This window comes from Haliotis cracherodii, unplaced genomic scaffold (genome assembly GCF_022045235.1).
Source record: "Haliotis cracherodii isolate W230 unplaced genomic scaffold, xgHalCrac1.p SCAF_10, whole genome shotgun sequence".
NCBI classification, from domain to species: Eukaryota; Metazoa; Mollusca; class Gastropoda; order Lepetellida; family Haliotidae; genus Haliotis; species Haliotis cracherodii.
In genome coordinates, this window is record NW_027266265.1 from 10,616,434 (window position 1) to 10,643,056 (window position 26,623).

General features: G+C 42.2%; 1 protein-coding gene across 1 annotated transcript; it reads left to right on the forward strand.

The window, feature by feature from the left end:
• Window positions 1–21,221: 21,221 nt before the first annotated feature.
• LOC139448081 (DNA-directed RNA polymerase subunit beta''-like) lies at window positions 21,222–24,000 on the forward strand. Its single transcript, XM_071229595.1, has 2 exons — window positions 21,222–21,311; window positions 23,377–24,000. The coding sequence occupies exons 1-2, from the start codon at window positions 21,222–21,224 to the stop codon at window positions 23,998–24,000; spliced, it is 714 nt and encodes a 237-aa protein (XP_071085696.1).
• Window positions 24,001–26,623: the final 2,623 nt, after the last annotated feature.

Below are 26,623 nucleotides of genomic sequence, written 5' to 3' on the forward strand. Positions count from 1 at the left end.
CCGGATAGGACATCAGGCCGTGACCAGCCGGACAGGACATCAAGCCGTGACCAGCCGGATAGGGCATCAAGCCGTGACCAGCCGGATAGGACATCAAGCCGTGACTAGCAGGATAGGACATCAAGCCGTGACCAGCCGGACAGGACATCAAGCCGTGACCAGCCGGATAGGACATCAGGCCGTGACCCGCCGGATAGGACATCAAGCCGTGACCAGCCGGATAGGACATCAAGCCGTGACCAGCCGGATAGGACATCAAGCCGCGACCAGCCGGGTAGGACATCAAGCCGCGACCAGCCGGGTAGGACATCAAGCCGCGACCAGACGGATAGGGCATCAAGCCGTGACCCGCCGGATAGGACATCAAGCCGTGACCATACGGATAGGGCATCAAGCCGTAAACAGCCGGATGGGACATCAAGCCGTAAACAGCCGGGTAGGACATCAAGTCGTTTCTCACCGGTTAGGACATCAAGCCGAATCAACCGTGAAGTCAACCATCGAATGATTGGATCACCAAAAGAATCGACATGATCAGCCTTTTGATCAGACCAATGTACCGGTAACACTACCCGGTCATCGTAGGATTAAGATTGAGTCCGTATGTGAGGAGTTCCTGAACGTATGCAGGCGTAGACGTTAACCACTTTTGTGACACCCACGCGCAATGGTGTTCCCATCCAGGGCCAATTTGGGATTCAAACCAATGAAAAAGGGATGCAACACTGCACATCGATTTCTTTCAAAACAATCCTTTCCATCATATCCACATGTAATCGCACTTTGGAAAAAAACAACTCGAAGATGTATGTTTGCTGGTGCGATAAGCCGAGTTACCTCCCTTGTCGACATGAGTGAGTATGGTTTTACGCCGCTTTTAGCAATATTCCAGCAATATCACGGCGGGGGACACCAGAAATGGGTTTCACACATTGTACCCATGGGAATCGAACCCGGGTCTTCGGCGTGACGAGCGAACGCTTTAACCACTAGGCTACCCGACCGCCCCTTGTCGACATGATGCACGGGTGGATGAGACAGAATCAATGTGGGTGAAGACGATTATTTATTTCATTATTTAAACTGAGATATATTTCACACAATATGGAATAATATTACCCATCATGTGTTTGAACTTTGACGTTAAATTGGTATTTCCGCCTTTTAACAGATTTCAATTCCCCGCCATTCATTCAGAAGGATTTACGACATTTTGGTCGAACATGATGTTTGTATGGACCGAACAAATATAAATGATCACAATACATATTTAACGCAACTAATCTCAATTAATTGGTAATGACGTTATATGGAAATGTCAAAACCATGTCCCGCAATTACTGCCCATCAGCGGGGCCTTAGATACGTCATGTTTTCGATTACTGTTATTTTTATACGCCAAGATTTATTGTGCCGATCATGATAAACAGGATAATTGCTAAATGTTGAAATAACTTTACTGTAAAACACGCCATTAATGAGGTATCGGTGGAAATGGTATTAATTGTCAGATGCGGTGCGTATATCCGAATGCGGCTTTGATTTAATAGACCAAAAGACGTAATATTAAATGGATATATACGCCGAGGAAACTCTCCGATCATAACATGAAAAGTTACTATAGATAGCGAGTTTTACTGACCGTAGGGTCGTCAAGATGACGTCCTATCAAAGATACCATCTCCGCCAGGAACAGGCTTGGCGCTTGTAGGATAGAATGTCGTATGTTCACTGTAGCGTTAGTGGAGCGGCCTTTGCACGAGCCATGGACTGCACGTGCAGATCAAAGAGAAGTATATTAGCGACGGACTCAAACAGTCACGGCAACAAACGTGAACTGGTTTCATACAGAAAAATTATTAGTTTCATAAAAGCGCAGAATGTTTATTTGACGAGGCATAGAACGCAGGGAAATAATCAAATAATTGTACATAATGGATTTGTGCTGTAGTGCCTGATGAAAACCATGTCGTTATTTACGATAACTACCCCGCGACATCGCCATGTCGCTTTGATGACGAGGAATGTTTGCCGGCATCGCTGAGGGTACGGTGTATTATGATTCTACATATCATTACCGCTACTCTCCATTCACATCACGGGACTGGCTCTACGCGGCTCGCGCGTGCTTAATTCCGGCGGCCGCTGGACGTGCAGGTGAGATACACGCTAATACGAGAATAATCGATGAGTTACGAGACTTTACGAGATGGCGGTTTTAGCTGACGTCTATTTTCTTTTATTATGACACTTAACTCATTGTCATTTGTCAGATTACAAGCAATTGGCCAAGCTTCGAGATTTATACACCACTCTCAATAAAACGCAATCTTGAGATCTGGGCTGCAAGAAATTATGCTGGCGTGTGTGGTTAGTAAGTCTTGTTATCTTGAAACATTTTGTCCTGATTTTGAACTATTTTCATGTTTTTCCATCTTAAAATGTCCACAAACAAGTTACTAATTACCACAAACAAGAGTTATTTCCCCTTGACCACGAACACCGGAAGACAAACCTCGTAAGCGAATTTCCTCTCCCAAGCTTTCAACAATATCTTGATTTGGGTTGGAATGAAAAAATCATTGATTACAAAAAAATAGCATATTGTTCGTCCATTTTTACGTTTCTATACTGTTATTATATAAGAAATTATCTTTCAGTTTTCATAAATGTTACGTTACAAAATAACAAAACGTTACTTTCAAACGAGGGCATTTAACCGTTTTAATAAAATAGCTTTTGTAAATCTTCCTAAAGTATAATTAATTAATATATTTTGATAAAGTAACACATTTTTCAGTTCGGCAACAAAGCACATATGAAAGACACGTTTGATCTTCTTTTTGCTGATCATGCGTGTACCCACGTGCGTACGCGGGAGCGTAAAGCAAGGATACTTGGAGAAATCAGTGCGCATGCGCAAATACTCGTTCACGCCGGTCACTGTTGGTAGAAATGTCAGTAGACTAGTTGTTCCACGCATCCGGGGAATGGTCGCGACTTTTAGGGTGGGTTGACGTCACCATGTGCTAGGCAAATACACAAATACACAAATGGGGGTTGGGTGGCCAATAGTCGTCAATAGAGATATTTAGAGGAAATTGTGGGATAGTTGACGACCTGATAAGTTTTCTCTCCCCCGTAGCTTGGCTGAAGCAGTTTGTCATCGTGCCCCGGGGTCGTGGGTCGATGCTCATATAATGGTTCTGTCTCTCCAAACACGATTAGTCAGTAGTAACTACTGTGACATAGGTGAACCATTGCTGACGTAAAACGTCAAACCCGTCTCATAAACGGACTAAACCGTCACACCTGTCTCATAAACGGACGTAAAACGTCAAACCTGTCTCATAAACGGACGTAAAAAGTCAAACCTCACTCAAAAACGGACGTTTAACGTCAAACCTCTCTCATACACCGAAGTAAACCGTCAGACCCCTTTAATAAACAAAAGAAAAACGTCAAGCACCTCCCATGCATTGGCGTGAAACCTTTCTCATACACGGACGTAAACCGTTGGAGGAAAGCCCGAAGTGGTAAACGTCTGAGACCTGCATCACTTCGGGCTTTCCTCCCACATAAAGCTGGCACGTCGTGATATAACTGGAATACTGTTAAAAGCGGCGTTAAACACAACTCACTCACTCACTAATTTACGAATTCACTGGCCATTCTGAACGGGCATTTTGTTCAAGTAAAACTGACGCAACACTAGGTTATGCGGAGATGGAGAGATTTTATATGGTTTATGTGACTTAAGTAATGAAGAAATCAGCTGATTAAGGAAGTAGAATCAACGAGTCCGTTCGGGGATATTTGATTCCACTTCCGAATCAGCAGCTTCTCATGATTTCCCCATTACTTAACCTACTCACTCAGTGAGATATGTTTCTTGGAAAGCATTACGTGTTTTCTATTTACGTTATCTTCAATAACTCGAACAATATTGAATCATACTTCAAAACATCAAATATTATGTATTACAAAGGTATATTTAGTTGTACCGGTCAGTACATGGTCATGTAGAATATGCAACGGCTCCATTGTTCCTGTGTAATTGACCCCGACGGCAGGGAGTCAGTTGTCGGACATGCTATATTAACAATGTCCATATTTTCACGTACTGATTTTCTTTTAACAAGAGTCAGGTCTTGAGAAAAGTACATAACGCCGCTCGTTTACACCGTGATAACGTTATGACCCTTGATCCGCCCGTTTTGGCAGTAATATTATAAACTAATATTCAGTTTTCCCGAGACGGTGTTGATCCCAGAGCAAACCGTCCAAATCCTAACTTGTCGTCGTGGGCCTCTTATGACACGTTATACGTGCTAACGAAAAGATATGACAGTCATTTCGCTATTTCATTTCACAATGCCTCGGAGAATGTTTTAACCCCGTCTTACTGCGAGAAAACACGAGAAAATTCGTTTGTGAGTTAGCCCTTACTGATGCAAATGATAACATACAAACACCGAACAGCCTGTATCAATATTTTTCAGAAATTTAGCGAGTGGGCAAATAGCAGATCCGCATATCGGCATAGCCGGTACACGTGTGGACTTTTTTGTTGATGTCAGCAATTTTGTACAAATAGCCACAGAGCCATAAAGACCGGATGCTATGGACAAAATTTGTTGATTTTCATTCAAATTACACATTGTCAGCAAACAAAGAACGCGACACGTCTCGAAAAGAATGCGATATGTAACCATCATCACCATGCCTGAGTTTGCTATTCCGCCGCATCATACACATTTATACATCGACGCCAACTCCAGATGACCATCTCCTTCCGCCGCCGACACTGACCAGTCCGGTCCTTTTCAGGGCGGTCGAGTGCTCCCCAAAACCCCCATCACTTGTTGACTCCGAGCTTGGCAGCACGCGAATCAGATCATAAAGTGAATAGCTTGCATTGCAGGTCTGACAAGTTGTTTTGATATTGTTCCATATGAAAATAACAAGCATACCCAACTTCCGGGTACCATCTGGTCTGCATCCTAAAGCAGGGTGTGAGCCCTCCGCGTTATTTTATAATATCATAGAAAAACAAAATGTTATAATTCTGCCACTGCTCGCCCCCGCAGTGACTCATGGCGTATATTCATATTTCATTTTTTTATGTTCTCAAATGTTGCGGTCTTTCTTAACCCCCGGATATGAAAAACACATAGTTTTGCTCGGTATTCTTCAGAACTTCTGCCAACATGGTTTCCCTACGGAACGCTAGTTTGATATTTTTTTATTGAATAACATTTGAAAGACACAACAGAGAGAAAGAGAATTATTAGAAACATATTCGTGGTTATTTCGAAGTTTCTTTCGCACCATCTATGCGACATGAGCCCGTCGGCTTTGACGCTAGAGTTAGTATGCCGCAATTCTATGACAACATTCCTGGAATTTGAGACGCCGCAGGGAGGGACATGTAGGTCACGTGACTAATATTTGCGAGCTGACCGTATCACGTGACCAATATTTACGAAGATTATTGGCTGAATATTTTGAATTCCTCTGAGTGGAGCATATCGGGAATATTGTCACTTGGGTGTCATAACTTAGACAATGGCAGGCCACATCAAAGAGACGCACCTGTCCATCCGTTCCGTATCACTATGGAATATCCCAAATATTGGTTCCAACAATGTCTGCTAGGAGAGGAATGTGACCTCAAGTGATCCCGGTTGTGAGCTCTGAAGTTGAGATATAAGCGATGTGTTGGTCGTGTTTGTAATTTACATGTCGTGGATTTTCATAAATGTTTTGGTGCTATTATGATTATATATGTGTTGAGGGCGTCGGCGGTGTGTGTTAACCACACCTCATACATATAAATCACATTCCAGCTACCAATAATAGAATTATGATGCCCTTGTCATCCTGAACAAGATCGTTACATTTATATAGCGACGTGTGTGTGTGTGTGTGTGTGTGCGTGCGTGCGTGCGTGCGTGCGTGTGCGTGTGTGTGCTTGTACTAGTCCGAACTAATGCCGCTTTTATGGTACTAGGCCACAGAGATACCATCCCGCTGTTTAACATGGATACCCACTCAGACACAGAATACTCCAAGCCGACCAGTCCTTGTTTATTCTCCTCAATGCCGAGCGCCAGGCATGGTAACAACAATCATCTTTTGGTATGACGCGACAAGGGGATCGAGCCAAGGACCTTCCGCTCTCTAAATCTAATGGATCACGGATCAGTCCACCATTAGCTCATTGATAAGATTATATACTCACCACCAATCAGTCAGGGTTACCACAGAGTGTTTTTATTCTTACCACGATATGCTGCACGTGATTTCCAAACTTTACACGCTAATCCTGCGCGAGAGAAATAGTGCATCTGGAGTCATGGATCTATGACGTCACGCGTGATGCGTTTATTAGCGTCGGTTCACACATCATAACAGTATGTTAGTTTGTTCGATCGTCACACCGAAGACCCGGGTTCGATTCCCGACATGGGTACAATATGTGAAGCCCATTTCTGGTGTCCCCCGCCGAGATTTTGCTTGAATATTGCCAAAAGCGGCGTACTCACTCACTCACTCTAACTGATACATCCTGTACCCATGGGCTACTCTTCTTAGTGATTTCTGATGCGCCCTCAGCAACCTCGAGATGGCAGTAGTAAAAAAAATAGGCACCATGTGCATAATATATACCGCCTTCAAAACGATAATGCCCTGACATTTATATAAAAGCAGTAGGGTGGTTAAAGCACAAAATCGTTCCGACTCAAACTGTGGTTTTACATGCACACATACAACACAATGGCAAGTTAGATTCCATTAAACGATTAAAGAAATATTGATATATATCTATGTATTTGCGGCAAAAACTCCAGAGAGTTTGGTTAGTATTAGTCACACGACCCCGCGGGTTGCTTATATACTGTATGTAAATGGTGTTAATACTTTAACAAATGCCTTACTAAATTCCAATGTGGAACACATCCAATTAATTGTCATTTTCTCACCTTTCTGAATTACTCAACGACTAATACATTGCAAAAGAAGAAACTAATTTTGTATCGATATGATACATGTATTAAAAATAATCGTTCCAGAATATTTGTACGAGGGGACGTTTGGGGAGAGGTAGATGTTTGAGAAGAGGTGGAATTCTGACGGTGCCAAATATGGTGAATACGGAGGATGTTCAATGAGTTCAGTGCCAGTCATGATAAACGACCATGGCGACAAGTTGATATTGTTCCATATGAAAATAACAAGCATACCCAACTTCCGGGTACCATCTTCGCGTTATTTTATAATATCATATAATATTCATATTTCATTTTTTTATGTTCTGAAATGATTCGGTCTTTCGTAACCCCCAGATATGAAAAGCATAAAGTTTTGCTTGGTATTCTTCAGAACTTCTGCCAACATGGTTTCCCGACGGAACGATAGTTTGATAGTGGCTGAAAAGTTCTGAGCCAAACTACGATGGATTCCGTCGATGGAGTTGATGGACCCTTCCGAGGTCCACACACTTCTGCCAACGATATTGGAGTGCCTGGATCCCACTGGTGGGGTAAAATGTTCTCCATGGCAGAAATTACGTCATCATGATTTGAATAATGCTTGCCATTTCTTGACAGTTCTTTCTTCTAGTTTAAGTAGAGATGGAATTGTGACAGTGCCAAATATGGTGATTACGGAGGTTGTCCAATGAGTTCAGTGCCAGTCATGATTAGCAACCATAGCGACAACAGACTTGTCCTGGTGGAACGCCAAACCTACACGACGTTTAGCCTGACATTCTCACGCAGTTGCCTTTCGGGATTATGTTGGCTATTAATGGTCCGACTATGAGGGAGTTAGTCCAGAGGTGGGATTCTTTTGGAATACCAGAAAACCGAAACCACCACCACATTGGCAGCAGATGGAAAACATTTGCCTTCTTCGTCGGAGGAGACATTAGATGTTTCTACTGCTTTAGCTGTTTTTTAGAATATGGTTGAGAACCCCAGAGTTATCTAAGGGTACAAATCGCTGAACAAAATCAGCTGGGTCTGCTTCCAAACGAAGATCCGGGATAGAATATGTCTTCAGCAACCCATGCTTGCCGTAAAAGGCGTATATGCTTGTCGTAAGAGGCGACTAACGGGATCGGGTGGTCAGGCTCGCTGACTTGGTTGATGCATGTCATCGTATCCCAATTGCGTGGATCGATGCTCAATCACCAGATTGTCTGGTCCAGACTCGATTATTTACAGAACAACGTCATATAACTCGAAACAAACAAACAAACAAACAAAATGAGGTAAATTGTCACGAAGGAGGATGAACCTGATCGGGATCAGAAGTCCTGGAACCCCGCGTGGTGAAACCTTTGTCATGCCGAGTTCATTCCTCAGAATGTTCTCAACTCCCTCATGGAACATGCCAACAGTATTGGGCATGTGACGTGGGATGAGTCATCGACCTTCAATAATCATATCATGTAGTATTGGGCAGTATTGGGCATGTGACGTGGGATGAGTCATCGACCTTCAATAATCATATCATGTAGTTTATCGACATGTTCCTTCGTGGTTGCAGTTGAAGGTCTTCCTGATCTTGGATCATCTTCGTGGCTCGCTCTTCTCGGGAACTCTTCTGCCCACCAAAGGAAGGAGCATCATCTCCTGGACGCGACACCATGGAGTAGACCCTCAGTTGGAAAAAAAGGGGACGGCGCGTAGCCAATTTTGTCCATTTCCATCACCAGAGAATACCTAGTCACTTTCATCCCTGCAAAAATATATTGCAATGTTGTGTATTTTGTCCAAATGAAGCGTTAAAGCGTGCAAAGTATTGTATGAAAAATACATGAAAACTGTTTAGTGTACTAAACATCCTTACCAGTTAAGCGCAGCTACCCTCCCAGCTTAATGTGTTAATGTTGAAATCCTTTCTTGCTCTGATGAATCCGGTTGCGATCTCATTGTAATTTTAATTTAAACACCGAAGTAACTGCTACCATGTCATTATCTTAGAATCTTATAATAACTTGCCCAAGTTCGCTCCCATGGCTATAAACGGACGTGGATTGAGAGATAATGATTAAGCTTGAATGCGGCTCATATGTAGATATTCAGTTACATATATAGGGGCAAACACACTTGAAGAGGTAAGCACTCGATAGAGATACATCAGGAAGATTGCTTATTTAGCAAGACGTCTAGGATTTCTGATGCAAATAGACAAATTGGGTTTGAAGGCGTCATACGAGGTAATAGGTTGTTCCATGGCATTCTGAACTCTCGTATGTCTCAACAATGCCTCCTTGCTAATAGGATTCACATTCGAAAAATTGCCATTTATACAAAATTTGAGAATATATACACACGAGAGCTGTAGGTAAAGGATCATTGTTGGCGAGAAATGCCAGCATATTTTTCAGGTCTCATTACTGCCGACAGCCGAGGAGGAATATAATTGTCCAGGTATAATTATTGTTTGAAGAGAGTGTATGTAGTCCAACAGCCATGTGACGAGTGCTTTAGCTAGACTGGGTACAACGTGCCGACCTTTGCTAAAATGTAACGAGTGGCTTTGTTGTAATGTGATGGGTGACTTTGCTCAAATGACGAGCGGCATAGCTAGAATGTGGCCACTGTGTTGATTTGTCGCCACATGGTGAATATGTTTGTTGAAATAAGGCCAGCTAATTTTCTCATCTACAGTCACACTTCCAAACACACTTACATCTACACTCACGTCCACACTTACATCCACACCCACACTTACATCCACAACCATGATAACATCAACACACATCCACATCAACACATACATCCACATCCACACTTACATCCACAACCATGATAACATCAACACACATCCACATCCACACATACACCCACACTTACATCCACACCCACACATACATCCACATCCACACTTACATCCACACCCACACTTACATCCACAACCATGATAACATCAACACACATCCACATCCACACATACACCCACACTTACATCCACACCCACACATACATCCACACCCACACTTACATCCACAACCATGATAACATCCACACCCACACTTACATCCACAACCATGATAACATCAACACACATCCACATCCACACATACACCCACACTTACATCTACACCCACACATACATCCACACACACACACACACACACACACACACACACACACACACACACACCACTGATGTTCGCACAGATATTAAACACAGCTATTCCTTCCCATGACGTCTGCTGTCCGTAACCTGGTTGCCGCACCACTAATTATACTTACATTCTCCGACCTACCTGTCATACAACCCATTATGTTTGAGACGCGGAGACCTCAGCCGGATGAAGAACACTGCCAACCCAACTCCCAAGAAATGAAACCGAAGACTGTAAGTCAAGATTGATGTAAAGGTTATGTCTCTAGTCATCACTTATCTAATATGGGCTTTGGGAACAGAACTATCACGCAATCTACAAGCATATCAAATATTGACTATTTGATAGTAAATACTGAAGATATAATAGTCAGGTTATTGTTGACATGTACCAGAAGTTCAACGTCGAACAGTAGGGGTCGTATTCATCGTCATTTGCACTTTTAATCCGGGACATATGAATTCACAGCTCTGCACAAAAGGTCAGGATAAAACGGATATACGTAACAAGAAACACATCATCAGCCCCAAACGCACCCCCAACCCCGACCACTTCTACCCCAAACGCAACCCTCACCCCGACCTCCTCTACCCCAAACGCACCCCCACCTGAACACCCAGACCCTAAACGCACCCTAAACCCTACCCCGATCGCCTCTACCCCAAATGCACCCCTACCCCGACCACTTCTACCCCAAACGCATCCCCTACCCCGATCGCCTCTACCCCAAACGCACTACCTACCCCGATCACCTCTACCCCAAACGCAACCCCAACCCCGATCACTTCTACCCCAAACGCACCCCTCACACCACCACCCCGACCCTAAACGCAACCCCCACCTGACCACCCCGACCCCAAACGCACCCCCTACCCCGACCACCCCGACCCTAAACGCAACCCCCACCTGACCACCCCGACCCCAAACGCACCCCCTACCCCGACCACCCCGACCCTAAACGCAACCCCCACCCGAACACCCCGACCCTAAACGCACCCCTACCCCGATCATCTCTACCCCAAACGCACCCCCACCTGACCACCCCATCCCAAACGCACCCCTACCCTCTGCGACCACCTGTACCCACTAAAGCCTAGATGTTTGCCCCACAGCTGGCTAAAACACCCACCCACAATGCTATCGTTGCGCTACTAATATGGTATTAAAGTCAATGTAAAGTACTGGAGTTGTCTTAGCGCTAACGATCCTTTGTGGAACGAGTCCCTTTTTAATATATTCCAATGGCGTTCTCATGCTGTCAAACACTGGTATGGCGGAAGCAAATTCGTTAATTACAGGCCTGCGGGAGATAACCGTGTTCATGCTGGCTGAGGCGTTAGACAAAAGAATTGCCCCTGTTGATTATCTTTGACTGGTGAATTTATTATGTGTTGTTTGACGCCGCACTCAGCAAAAAATTCCAGCTGTATGACGGCGGTCTGTAAATAATCGAGTCTGGACCAAATAAACCGCATCGACATAGGCAATTGGGATACGATGACACACGTCAACTACGTCACCGAGCCGGACCACGTGATCGTTTTTCTTACGCCAGAAACTGATGATGAACAGAACGAGTGAGTGAGTGAGTGAGTGAGTCTCTTTTATAACAATCCAACACCACCACTCCAGAAATGGTGAGTGGTAAGTCTCATTTAAGATCTAAATTATCTTTGTTCTTCAAGAGTGAGTGAGTGAGGTTTTACGTCGTTTTTATAATAATTCTAGCAACACCACACCAGAAACACCAGAAACAAACATGTAAAATGACCAATACGAGCACAGGAGGATGCCGTCAGTCATGTCGGATGAAGACATCTTGAGGAATTCAACCAAACATGTCGTTGGCGTTTTTTCGAACAGATCCAGTCTGTCATTTTGATGTTAATATTAACAGATCCAGTCAGTCATTTCGACGATCTAAGGAACAGTTCTCAACAGATCCAGTCAGTCATTTCGACGTTTATAGGAACAGATCCAGTCATTTCGACGATCTAAGGAACAGTTCTCAACAGATCCAGTCAGTCATTTCGACGTTTATAGGAACAGATCCATTCAGTCATTTCTACGATCTAAGAAACAGATCCAGTCAGTCTTTTCGACGTTTTTAGGAACAGATCCATTCAGTCATTTCGACGATCTGAGGAACAACAGTTCTCAACAGACCCAGACAGTAACTCGAAGTTCTCAGGAATAGTTTTCAATGTGCCCAGGCAGTCCTTTCGATGGTAAAATCTAAAAAAGGCCAAGTCAAATACAATGACGGATCGAATCCAACAAATCGAAGGATCAAGGGTTCCTTCTAAAAGTTGAAATACATCTCTTCAATTTTACACTTCAGACACCGGCGTATTTAGCATATTTGCTGCAGTAATTATGAAGCGGATGAATCAGCCACGTTGTGGCCAACTGACTATTATGATTCACGGATGAAAATATGATTAATGGAAGTAGCAGATTGTCTCGAAGTGTCAATATTCATACGAGGATCACAGGCGATATTAGAGGGATGGGCAAAATGGTACTCATCGCTGTGTTTATGAAGCGACTTGCACCCCGTGTCAAAGTCTAATACCAGGGCGTTCTCCTTTGAGAAATCAAGCAAGGGGATGACAGCTTTGTTGGGCCCAGCTAAAGTCATTCGAGATTGTCAAAGTTAATTCCCGTTGCAAATCTTCTCATATAGTCTTGCTTCAATTCGGGCCTGGTCCCTTGGTCTTCTGGGATATTGTGAACACGCTAGCTTCCTGCTAATGGTACTATTATCTTAATTCATGATAGCTGCTGTTATTGCGTGTACGTTTTTCATTTGACAAGGGGACATAACTCACCTGACGAAATACGAAACGAGCGATTTCGTTTTCACGACTTTTATTTATGATAGTTTGCTACACTGATTGAATGTTAAGACGCTCTGTTGGCAGAGGCGCATCGCAAAGGATCTCTTACAAATATTAGCATCCAAATAACAACTGTTAATAGTGGTCTTCTCCCACCAACTTTGTACCTTTTTATTGGAAGAAGGCCATAAATCGAGCGAGAAAATATCGTGGTTCCATATTACCGGTCAGCGAGGGTAATTGCGGTAATACATCGTGAGCATATACTAGGAACACATAAGCTGTAATTGGCGTTATAGGGAGCCGTATTGCCTTCCCATGTAATAAACACGCTCTGCAATCATCGTGACGGTTTGGCCAGCGTTTCCGATAACCTGTATGAACGTTATGAATAGAGATGAAGAATTCGCCGATAGAATTCCGGATATAAGTGGCAAATCGCTTCGCAAATTATAGCCTTCGTATATTTCATCGCCGCAGAAAGATTATATTCAAATATCGGTAGCACTTACGACCAAATTCATGTTATTTTCGCATTGAGCGAGAAGATCTGACGATTTTGTCAGGATTGAAAACAAGAAAAAGACTTCGGCGTGAGTGATAAAAGCCTCAATTTACATGCATTATTTAAAGTGAGTTATACAAGAACCATTATTTCCAGTACTGCACTTTGTTTGTTGGAGAATTACCATCATTTGTGGCGAATTAAACAATCCAAGGCAGCACACGTAATGCGAGGCGAGACAGTTTCTGCTTCACCATATCACTTTTACAACTTTACTTGAAAATGACCAACAAATCAAGCGACGTGTAGCACCCTTTGGCCAGTGCGAATCCATATCTTTCTGCGTTTAAACAGAACCCGTCAATTGTTGGACATCAGGGAGTCAAGGAAAGCGCTTCAACAACTATGATCAATTCACAAACTCACTCATTTAAGAAATATGTTATGTTGCATTGAATATTCATGATTGAAATTTCTTATGGACTTTGGGGGGATGTGATCTCAATGTCCGGCATAACTTCTGCATGAGACTTCGCAATATTAGCACCCTATGAGACATCGAGTGGGTATCTTCACAATATTAGCACCCTATTAGACACCGAGTGGATCACTTCACAATATTAGCACCCAATGAGACATCGAGTGGGTGACTTCACAATATTAGCACCCTATTAGACACCGAGTGGATCACTTCACAATATTAGCACCCTATGAGGCATCGAGTGGGTAACATCGCAGAATTAGCACCCTATTAGACACCGAGTGGATGACTTCGCAATATTAGCACCCTATGAGACATCGAGTGGGTAACTTCGCAGAATTAGCACCCTGTTAGACACCGAGTGGATGACTTCGCAATATTAGAACCCTATGAGACATCGAGTGGGTACCTTCACAATATTAGCACCCTATGAGACATCGAGTGGTTACCTTCGCAATATTAGCACCCTATGAGACATCGAGTGGATGACTTCACAATATTAGCACCCTATTAGACACCGAGTGGATGACTTCACAATATTAGCACCCTATGAGACATCGAGTGGATGACTTCACAATATTAGCACCCAATGAGACATCGAGTTGGTGACTTCGCAATATTAGCACCCTATTAGACACCGAGTGGATCACTTCACAATATTAGCACCCTATGAGGCATCGAGTGGGTAATTTCGCAGAATTAGCGCCCTATTAGACACCGAGTGGATGACTTCGCAATATTAGCACCCTATGAGACATCGAGTGGGTACCTTCGCAATATAAGCACCCTATGAGACATCGAGTGGGTGACTTCACAATATTAGCACCCTATTAGACACCGAGTGGATGACTTCACAATGTAAGCACCCAATGAGACATCGAGTGGATGACTTCACAATATTAGCACCCAATGAGACATCGAGTGGGTGACTTCACAATATTAGCACCCTATTAGACACCGAGTGGATGACTTCACAATGTAAGCACCCAATGAGACATCGAGTGGGTGACTTCACAATATTAGCACCCTATGAGACATCGAGTGGGTGACTTCGCAATATTAGCACCCTATGAGACACCGAGTGGGTACCTTCGCAATATTAGCACCCTATAAGACATCGAGTGGGTACCTTCGCAATATAAGCACCCTATGAGACATCAAGTGGGTACCTTCGCAATATTAGCACCCTATGAGACATCGAGAGGGTACCTTCGCAATATTAGCATCCTATGAGACATCGAGTGTTTATCTTTACGATATTCAGTAGCACCCTATGTGACATCGAGTGGGTACCTTCGCAATATTAGCACCCTATACACACACACACACACACACACACACACACACACACACACACACACACACACACACACACACACACACACATACATACATCATCTCAACTACATTCACACCCGTCCTCTCCACCACAGCAATATCATCAGTATCCCCTCAGCGTATCCACATCATTTTTCACAAATGCGGACGAGTTGACACGTTCATTGAAGTAAACAATCAACCCGCCCCACACTAACATGTCATCTCAAAATTATCTAGATTTGTTTAAACTAGCCATCACTCATCAGAACCAATACCATGACACCCAGTGTCAGCCATTTAGCGAGCGGATAACAAGCCATCATTATTTGTAATGAGCACGACCAACTCCAGGAACACATGCCTGCGTATTTTAACAGCCCTACCTATGTTTCTCAAGACAAACATCAATCACGCATAGGGCCTCCGTTGTATAAATCAGATTTAGATTGAATTAATTTGAACTTTTCCTTCTTAAAAACCGCATTCGGAAATTTTAAAGCCGATTTCCGTGGCCGAGTTTAGTTAAGTACATGTATAGCCTAAAAAAACCATCACACCTACACGCGAAAACAATAGTTCAAGGAAGCGGTTTTTAAATAGTTAAGAATGACAAGGATTAGTATTTCGAGCCCTCGAGGAGCGACAGAAGCCACCGGGAGCCTAGGTAACGGCATTAGGTAGCCGCAAATGTCATGTTTCCGCGTTGATCTGATAATAGTGAAAATACTATTGTTATGTGCCGAGGCGCTTGTTTCGTGGATCCCATTCATTCATACGTCCTATAGCTGCTGTATGTGTTGGTGGATATGTACATGGATGGGGGCAGGGGTTGAAGTGGGTCGGGGGTTGAAGTGGGATGGCGGTTGAAGTGGGATGGGGGCTTGAAGCGAGGTGGGGATGAAGATGCACGTGTGGGATGGGCATATGTTGTGGGGTGGGGTTTCGTGTGTTGTCAGGGTAAGCTTTTTCATTCATTCAGAAATGGAGAAATCACTCAAATCTGTTGATTCCGGAAATAGAATCAACGAGCCCCAAAGGTGAATTCCTGGCTCAGAATCAACTGCAGTAACAATAGCTGGACGTCATCATCGTGGTTTAATCCATAATATATTCATGCGAGACGCACGGAAAAAAATACTTTACCACCATAATGTTACCGGCTGTAGGCAGTGCATGCACATATGAAACATTAGATGTTGAAATGGTTTTTAAAAAGATGTTGACATATGCAAGGTTATCATGTGTGAGATAAACTGCTTAAAATTTATGACTAAATGACATGAAATCAAACATATATTTCCATTGGAAGATTAAAACTTTACAATACCAGTGTCATGAAGTCCCCAAGACCAATCTTCGACACGATGAAACATACAGTGTGGTGTTACAGTTACACGTGCGACACGGTATGAAGTATGATATGAAACATTACCATGCAGGACGATATGAAACATTACCATCCAGTACGATATGAAACATCACCATGTAGTACGATATGAAACGTTACCATGCAGTGCGATATGAAACATTACCATGCAGTATGATATGAAACATTACCATGCAGTACGATATGAAACATTACCATGCAGTATGATATGAAACATTACCATGCAGTATGATATGAAACATTACCATGCAGTACGATATGAAACATTACCATCCAGTATGATATGAAACATTACCATGCAGTACGTTATGCAACATAACCATGCAGTACGATATGAAACATCACCATGTAGTACGATATGAAACATTACCATCCAGTATGATATGAAACATTACCATGCAGTATGATATGAAACATTACAATACAGTACGATATGAAACATTACCATGCAGTATGATATGAAACATTACAATACAGTACGATATGAAACATAACCATGCAGTATGACATGCATCACAGTACTATGCAGTATGATATCCAACATAGCACCCATGTAGTACGATATCCACCACAGTACCATGCCGTATGATATCGATAATATTACTAAGGCGTCCAACGTATCACCAGACAGTACTATATAGAACGTATCACCACGCAGTGCCATATAGAACGTATTACCAGACAGTACTATATAGAACGTATCACCACGCAGCACCATATAGAACGCATCACCACGCAGTGCCATATAGAACGTATGACCACGCAGAATCATAAAGAACGTATCACTATGCAGTACCATATAGAACGTATCACCACGCAGTACCATATAGAACGTATCACCACGCAGTACCATATAGAACGTATCACCACGCAGTAAGGTACCGAGTGACATTACCGTTTTGCCAAATGACAATTACTTTTTAAGGAGAAATGTCGTTTTTCAATTAGGAATTTACATTTTTGCAATTACAGACGGTCTCCTTCTAATGAAATTATTTTACACTTTTCTTCAAAATTGTCTGAATACGGCAGATTTGTTTCGAATTTTCGCGATTGTCTCCCTCTGAAGGCACACACGCGTACACATTTTCTGGGTTTCTTTCGGACACTATTATCATGGGATTTGCTTCTTTAGAATTTCTTGTGTTACTCTTGTGGAGGATTTGATTGAAAAATAAACTGCCAGGGGAAAATATAATTGCGGAAAAATAATTAAAGACGGACACAACAAATGAAACTGACTTGTTGACATACAAATTACTTATTCAATTTAACTTCAATTTGGCTGGGAATGATATCATTTCAGTTGCACTGTTTCTTTTTTACATGTCCTCATAAAATATTTATGGTCTACATGTCCACGAAATAAGTTTAATATCACACCTAGCACGCACATGACCAAGCCCCATTACTCATGACGTCATAGTTGTGAGAGTTCTCGAAACTCCACACAGTGGTATTTCGCTGCCTACCGTGAACGTAGAGAATGTGTCACGCGCTGCACCGCAGCCTTTCTCGTACAGACGGGTTCCCCGTTGACCCATCGACAGATTCCTCTTCTGTCAATTCTGTTGAATATATTACTCCAAAAAAGGTTAAGACAATTCGTTTCTTTCATATTACTATAGTAATCTATCAAGGCATGACAGATCAACTATTGTAATATGAAGATTAGGGTGGTTTAACAGATTAACTACGGTAATATTAATGAATCGTGTTTCCTAAACGTTTTAGTAGCATATTTATAACCGATATCTCTTGTAAGGAGTTACGTTGTTTAACGACCGACATTTCCGCACACTAAAAAGTAAAAATGTCAAATCTGAGAACTTAAAATATAATCTCATTTTATTTATTTTTTAAAATAACCCTTAGAGGGTGATTGACGCATCTTGATTAAATGACACTAGATTAAAACTATGATTTTGTTAGCAAAGATCACGCAAAAAGATTATTTATCAAGATCCCCATCTTCATCTTCTAACCACAGATAACGATGCAAGTTTCAATAAGTATAGCATCAATTTTAACTCTCTTTCTCCGCTTGCCTTCGTTTCAATATTTTCCTAGTTAACGATTGTTTCGGCGACACGTTTTGTTCGTATGCACAACACATAAGCGATAGCTGGCCCATACCGCTGGGGTGACAGGGGAGGGAGGGGGTGAGGGGGGTGGGGGGTAAGGGGAGAGGGGGGAATGTTTTGAGGGAGATGTGGGTGTGTGTACAGAGATATCGGCAAGTAGCCTAATGTCATTTAAAATTCCAACAGTCCCCCGTCAGTAAATCCAAGCACCAGGGTCGGATCACTCTTCAGAATTCTGCCTCATACTGACAATTTTGTTCAAATATTTAATGGCCAGCCATTTCAGTCCGACCATATCTCCCGGATGTTATGGGGCAAATTTGTTGATTTTCATTCAAATTACACAGAGAAAGTCAACAACGAGCACGGCTCCTGTGGGCCGGAATGCCTCATATTGCCATTACAACTGAGGTTAATACTGCAAGTCTCCGCATGATTCAAGTTATAATTCCGCTTCTCGCCACACACCCTACAGAGAAATTAGAAAATATGCTGCGCGCGCGCCTATCACGTGACAGGTAGACGAAAGCGAGAACTTTTAATCAGGAAAATTCCGGAAAGAGGTTAAAGGTCTTTCACGCAGTATAGACACAGACATGACCCGAGTTGATGACGTCAGCAAGAAAGTAATTAGCATTTCGTTTTATTTCAAACGGTTTTTACACTTTTATGGCCTTTCTTGGTAAACTTTAGCTTGTTCATGGCGAAACATTTAATTTATTTTGCAAAAGATATTTTTAGAGTGTTATATTTTATTTTGGGGGTGTTTTAAGTGGGTTTGCGGTTTGGGTGGGTTTTGCGAAAGGGGGTGGGGGGGGGGGGGGGGTGTTTGTAGGGAGTTAGATTCGATTTTCGTTGTACAACTTAGGATTTCTTATACAGTTGTCAATTTATTATATTTATCGTTATAAAATATGTATGCCTACTTCATAAGTTTTCTGTATGTATCATTCGTATGTCTAGCATTGCTATAACATACATTTATAACAAGATACACACGGATATATTCTACTCTTACATGAAAAACATGAATAAATACACTGCCGGGCAAAAGAAAGTATACCACTTGACCAAAAACTTACAAACGTTATCAAAACTTTACGAGGCTGAAAACAGTCGCCAAAACACTGCAAACTTAATGTCCAAATCGCCCATTTCTGGTGTCCCCCTCCGTGATATTGCTGGAATATTGCTAAAAACGGCGTAAAACCATACTCACTCACTCACTAATGTCCAAATAATAACTAGGGTACCCGTATGAAATACATCACCTTCAAATAACTATTTCATGTTTGTTTCATTTTTAGCCACCATCAAACTGGGCGCGTACTTTCCTTAACCCGCAGTTCATAACAGCATAAATACAGACATACTCTACATTTCCAGATAATCCTTATTTCTCGAATCCTTAAACATAAATGAATATATTGTAAAAATACATTTTCTAAATATAACAGCTTTCAAGAAATAAAGAGAAAATTCGATATTTTTCAAACCGACAAACCCAAATACTACAAGGTCTGGCTTAAAGCCATGTAACACGATCTTGTACTTATAGATCTCCTGTTCCAGAAACACGTGGGTCGCAGCAATGTCATATGACGTTGTACATATTCTCAACAGATTGTCTCGAGGATATTTTCTCATTATCGTCCGCGTCATCTTCTCCAACAGCTGATGCAGTCGTTAGCTGTCAAATAAACTCATCCCTGTCAATCGATCACCATATCATAAACAATTTCTACCTCTCACAAGCCGCCAGCCCTGTCACCCGCATCATTGACTGCAAGTGACAAGCCATCGACATTGCTCGGTGATGGGATAACTGTTAAATAATTATGTAAATCACTGTCATTTACAGGAAATATATTGAAATGTACACCATAAAGTGTATTTATATATGCTTTTCTCGCTCTCCCGTTTCGGGAAACATTTGATGATTCAGCAGGTGACAGGGCACGACAGCATCTGGAGGAGGGAAACATAAAAATAATCATTTATTCCGGAACATACTTGAAAAAAATATACTTTTGCTTCAGTTGTAGGAGAAGAATGACAAACGTCAATGTGTGATTTTGCATCAAAATGTAAATATGAAATGTAGATTATGCAATGAATCGAATGATACTGTCGAACACATTGTCAGTGGATGCACAGCTTTGGCACCAACACAGTATCATCAGCGACACGACGGAGTGGCTCGATCATTTCATTAGCGTCTTCGCCATGCTTGTGGTTTTGACACAGAGGTCCATCCATGGTACTACCCAGAATATGTAGAGGGCGTCATGGAAAATGATAAATACAAAATTCTTTGGAATAGGCCCGTATACGGCCTCAGACCTACCTAGACCAACAAACCTGATCTTGTCCTTTTTCATAAATTCAAAGAAATCATTTATATCATTAAATCTTCTGTCCCTTTTGACGCTAATGTGATTGACAAGATTCAGGAAAAACATGGCAAATATGCAGACCACGCTTTTGAAATGTCGAGCTTTCATCCCAAGTACCAAGTTGTCCGACTCCCCATTGTTCTCGGTGTCTTCGGTTTGGTACCTCCCAATCAAACCAGGAAAACAGCCCTTCTGGCAGTCTGGGTAATGCAGAAGGCTGCAGTGTTGGGGAGTCTTCACATTCTCCGAAAAGTTCTGGGTGGGTTTGACTGGGCAGCGCTTCCTGGGAGAAGTCCCATTCGCTGTTTGGGCTGCGTGTAGAGGGGGCAAGGACTGTGAGCTGATGGTGAGGCTAACCAGCCTGACTGTGCCAGGATCACCCAAACCCTCTTTGCTGCATTTTTTTTTTAAATCTGTACATAATGATAATGATAATGATGTTGGCTGATATCCGACTAAAAATATACGTATCAGAGAAGTAAAGTGTATGTTTTAAAGCAGTGACCGAATATATAACAAACCTATAACAAAAATACCCCCTCCCAACTCTCCACCCCTACCAAGTGTATATACATATATATATATTAAATGTAAGGACCCTTAACTTACATCGTAGCTTATACCGCACACCTGAACATCCCTATTATATGACCTGTATAGAGGTCGCTTTATTTTGGGGAAATATCAACTTTATAATGAGACGCCCATGCCCTGAAGGCAAATATGTACAATACTAAATTTCAATAAATTTCCAAGTTCATAGAAGGACCTTAAGATGGTTGAAAACTTGGATTGTGTATTCAGCTTTTTCTGCTGCACTTGGTGTGCAGATAATGTTTCTAAGTGATGCTACATGAACATAGGGTGCAGATTATTATCCATATGGATTGAACGCGTGCGTGAAAACACAGACCACCAGGCTGAATGACTGCACGTATTATTCGGGGTTGTGGTAAAGGCGGCTTGAAAATGTAGATTAATCACTTATGCGGTTAATTTGGAGCGTGTGTAAATTTACATAAATCGGGTAGATAGCGTCTTAATATGAAATTTAAATATGAAACTTGAATGTCGGGTTTCGTCGTGTGTGTTATTTGTTGACAAAGAGTCAAGGCTCAACAGAAAATGCGAATTTCCGAATCGTTTACCACTTTTGGGTTATTTTCGCGAGTTAATTGTATCTGTCAAATGAAATTCATTGTAGAATATTGCGTATGTATGCATGTTTCCTAAGTCATCCTTTACCTGAACGTGTTTCAGAATGTCGTTATTTACCTGTAAGTTTTGTAGCACGTCCTTCTTTACATGTACGTGTTTCAGAATGTCGTTATTTACCTGTACGTGTTGCAGAACGCCATCCTTTACCTTTACATGTTGCAGCACGTCATCCTTTACCTTTACATGTTGCAGCACGTCCTCCTTTACCTGTACGTATTGCAGCACGTCCTCCTTTCCCTGTACGTGTTGCAGAACGCGGTTATTTACCTGTACGTGTTGCAGAACGGTTATTTACCTCTACGTGTTGCAGAACGCCATCCTTTACCTGCACGTGTTGCAGAACGCCATCCTTTACCTGTACGTGTTGCAGAACGCCATCCTTTAGCTGTGCGTGTTGCAGAACGCCATCCTTTACCTGTACGTGTTGCAGAACGCCATCCTTTAGCTGTACGTGTTGCAGAACGCCATCCTTTACCTGCACGTGTTGCAGAACGCCATCCTTTACCTGTACGTGTTGCAGAACGCCATCCTTTAGCTGTACGTGTTGCAGAACGCCATCCTTTACCTGTACGTGTTGCAGAACGTCATCCTTTACCTGTATGTTTTGCGGAGCGTAATTCTTTACCTGAACGTGTTGCAGAACTTCGTTATTTACCTGTACGTTTTGCAGAACGCGGTTATTTGCCTGTACGTATTGCGGAAAGTAATCATTTACCTGTACGTGTCGCAGAACACCGTTAATTACCTGTACGTGTTGCAGAACGCCATCTTTTACCTGTACGTGTTGCAGAAAGCCGTCATTTACCTGTACGTGTTACAGAACGCCATCCTTTACCTGTACATGTTTCAGAACGTCGTTATTTACCTGTAAGTTTTGTAGAACGTCACCTTTATACCTGTACGTGTTGCAGCACGTCCTTCTTTACATGTACGTGTTGCAGAACGTCCTCCTTTACCTGTAAGTGTTGCAGAACGCGGTTATTTACCTGTACGTGTTGCAGAACGTCCTCCTTTACCTGTACGTGTTGCAGCACGTCCTCCTTTACCTGTTCGTGTTGCAGAACGCCATCCTTTACCTGTACGTGTTGCAGAACGTCATCCTTTACCTGTACGTGTTACAGAACGCCATCCTTTACCTGTACGTGTTGCAGAACGCCATCCTTTACCTGTACGTGTTGCAGCACGTCATCCTTTACCTGTTCGTGTTGCAGAACGCCACCCTTTACCTGTACGTGTTGCAGAACGTCATCCTTTACCTGTACGTGTTACAGAACGCCATCCTTTACCTGTACGTGTTGCAGAACGCCATCCTTTACCTGTACGTGTTGCGGAACGTCGTTATTTACCTGAACGTGTTGCAGAGCTTCGTTATTTACCTGAACGTGTTTCAGAACGCCGTTATTTACCTGAACGTGTTGCAGAACGCCGTTATTTACCTGTACGTTTTGCAGAACGCGGTTATTTACCTGTACATATTGCGGAACGTAATCCTTTACCTGTACGTGTCGCAGAACACCGTTAATTACCTGTACGTGTTGCGGAACGTCATCCTTTACCTGTACGTGTTGCAGAAAGCTGCCATTGATGAACATTACAATCCTGGTCCCGTGTCTAAGAAATCATAAATAATTTATGTTCTCCTTAATCAAGACCGCATCCTTGGTGTAGTGGATAGAGCGTCTGCCCGGAGAGCGGAAGGTTAGTGGTTCGATCCCCGGCGTAAGAGTGTAATATGCCGGTAAAGTAAAGCGTTCCTGTTAAAGGACAGGGAAGTTTCTGTGACTCTAACACTTTTCTTTAAGTGACCGCGGGTCTAATTCGTACTATGATGTATAACCTTATAATAAAAAGTACACCAGGGTGCACAAGTTTCGTCACAATAATAGCCAACATCGAAAACGTCATTTTTTTCAACCTCTAGATGTATATTATAGATTACATGATTTTAGAAGCAGGTGAACGCAATGAAAAACATAATGAGTTTAGGCAAAGTGGTATTTTTTGCCCCAGTATCGTGAAAAATCACATTATTCTCAAATAGCATAGTCTTTTCTCAATACCAATCGTAATTTCCATCTCGCAATAAGTATTTAGCACTTTTTGTGAGACACAGGTGTTGAGAGTGCCCTCAACGAATCAACACGTGGAGGGTTTCGATGTCCCCTGCTAAGTCGGTTTGGAATTCAATGAGCTGACAAAAACGTGTGGTTTCTTTCAACTTGACGCTGTATTCTCTTTATAAGTTCTCCGGCGCCCGCGCATGGGGGCGCAGTTTGTTTACTCGAAATATGATGCGTAAATTAAAAAAAATGGAAAGATCCGTTGGATACCGTCAACAAAAGCGTATCAATTTTTTTGCAAATATTGGGTTAGTGAATCACCTTTTTGACAACGCTATGGGACTGTCGTTTATTGTTTGTGTAGCCTATTCGGGCCAAGAGATCACGTGACCCTATGTGGGGATTTGGGATCATATAAAGTACACCTCATGTGATTCATGAGATATAAGAAGATGTAAGTGACTTGTCTGTCTTATATGTAACCATAAAACAGGTTAGTCGAGTAGCTGCTCGTGGAAAAAAGACACGCGTTATTAGCTATCGTGTTGACATAACAAGAAAAGCGTTAAGCCGCAGTTGGGTGGCACAGTAGATGGTGTGTTTGCTCGTCACAATGTAGTTCCGGGTTCAATTCCCACATTAATGTAATTATAGAAGCTTATTTGTGGTGTTCCATACTGTCATATTACCATATTAAACCATATTCACTATGTCGATAAGGTTGTGACACCGGGGGATTCATATTAATATTAATATCTTTTGTCACATTGTCTGTGGTCATTGCTTCGCAAACAATGATGCAGGTGCATCATGATGTATGTTGATATTTAAAAGATGATTAAATAGACACAGTCCCAGGGGAGGCAGAATGTATCTTCAGCAACCCATGCTTGTCGTAAAAGTCGACTATGCTTGTCGTAAGAGGCGACTAACAGGATCGGGTGGTTAGGCTCGCTGACTTGGTTGATGAATGTCAACCTATCTCAATTGCGTAGATCGATGCTCATGATGTCAATCACTAGATTGTCTAGTCCAGACTCGTATATTTTCAGACCGCCGTCATATAGCTGGAATACTGCAGTACAACGAACAAACAAACAAAAGTTCTACATCGTCGCCATTAGCTGCAAAGCTTGCTGGTGTGGCGTTAAGGGGGTGAGTGAGTATGGTTTTACGCCGCTTTTAGCGTTATTCCACCAATATCACGGCGGGGGACAGCAGAAATGTGCTTCACACATTATACAAATGTCGGGAATCGAACCCGGGTCTTCGGCGTGACGAGCGAACGCTTTAACCACAAGGCTACCCGACCGCCCCCTTTCTGATTTGGCGTTAAGGGAGTGAGTGAGTATGGTTTTACGCCGCTTTTAGCGTTATTCCACCAATATCCCGGCGGGAGACACCAGAAATGGGCATCACACATTGTACCCTGACGTGGCGTTAAGAACTAATCATTCACTCACAAACTGTACAAATGGCAGGAAATTGAAATTCGGACGAAAACGTTTTTTGAGTTATTTTTCGCCGTGAAAAAACAGACAACGCTAAATACTTACACAACTCCATCCTAAAACACCATCCTTGTATCACCGCAAGGATGACACTGAAGGATCATTAGGAACACGATGTTATCTACATAAAGAATACAGCAATCGTGAAAACAAAAAAAAACACGAAATACATTTAAATTTAATTTCACTTTAGAGTCTATTTCAGTATAATTCTTCTTACAAAGTACTTCCTTGTACACAAAGATAACGGTTTAATTCGCAACTAATACCGTGCGAACTGTATCGTTTAGATTAATAAGAAATCATAGTTAAATAAGCTTATGATTATATATTATATCCTATTGCAATTGAACCCTGTTTATCTGGACCAAAGGTATCCGGAAACCTCTCAGACCGGACTATATTTACTTGAAACGAAATATACACCACATAAAATGCTTCATGTATCAAGAAAAACGGTTTCTGGATCCGGGCAGTGAATTTCAATATATTCATATATCCGGATATTCGTTTTTCCGGACAATATTTGAATAAAAGGGAAATGTCTCCGGATACGGAAGGTTCGACTGTATATCAACATTTAGGAATTTAAATAAACGTGAGAGAATATGGTTTTCCATTTCTTTTAGCACTCTTCCTGTAAAACGACAGCGGATACCTACAACGGGCTTCACGTA

Coding starts and splice junctions, on each gene's coding strand:
- LOC139448081 (XM_071229595.1), top strand. CDS start 21,222: ATGGCAAATATGCAGACCACGCTTTTGAAATGTCGAGCTTTCATCCCA. Junction 21,312..23,376: donor CATTGTTCTCGGTGTCTTCG/GTTTGGTACCTC, acceptor TACGTGTTGCAG/AACGTCCTCCTTTACCTGTA.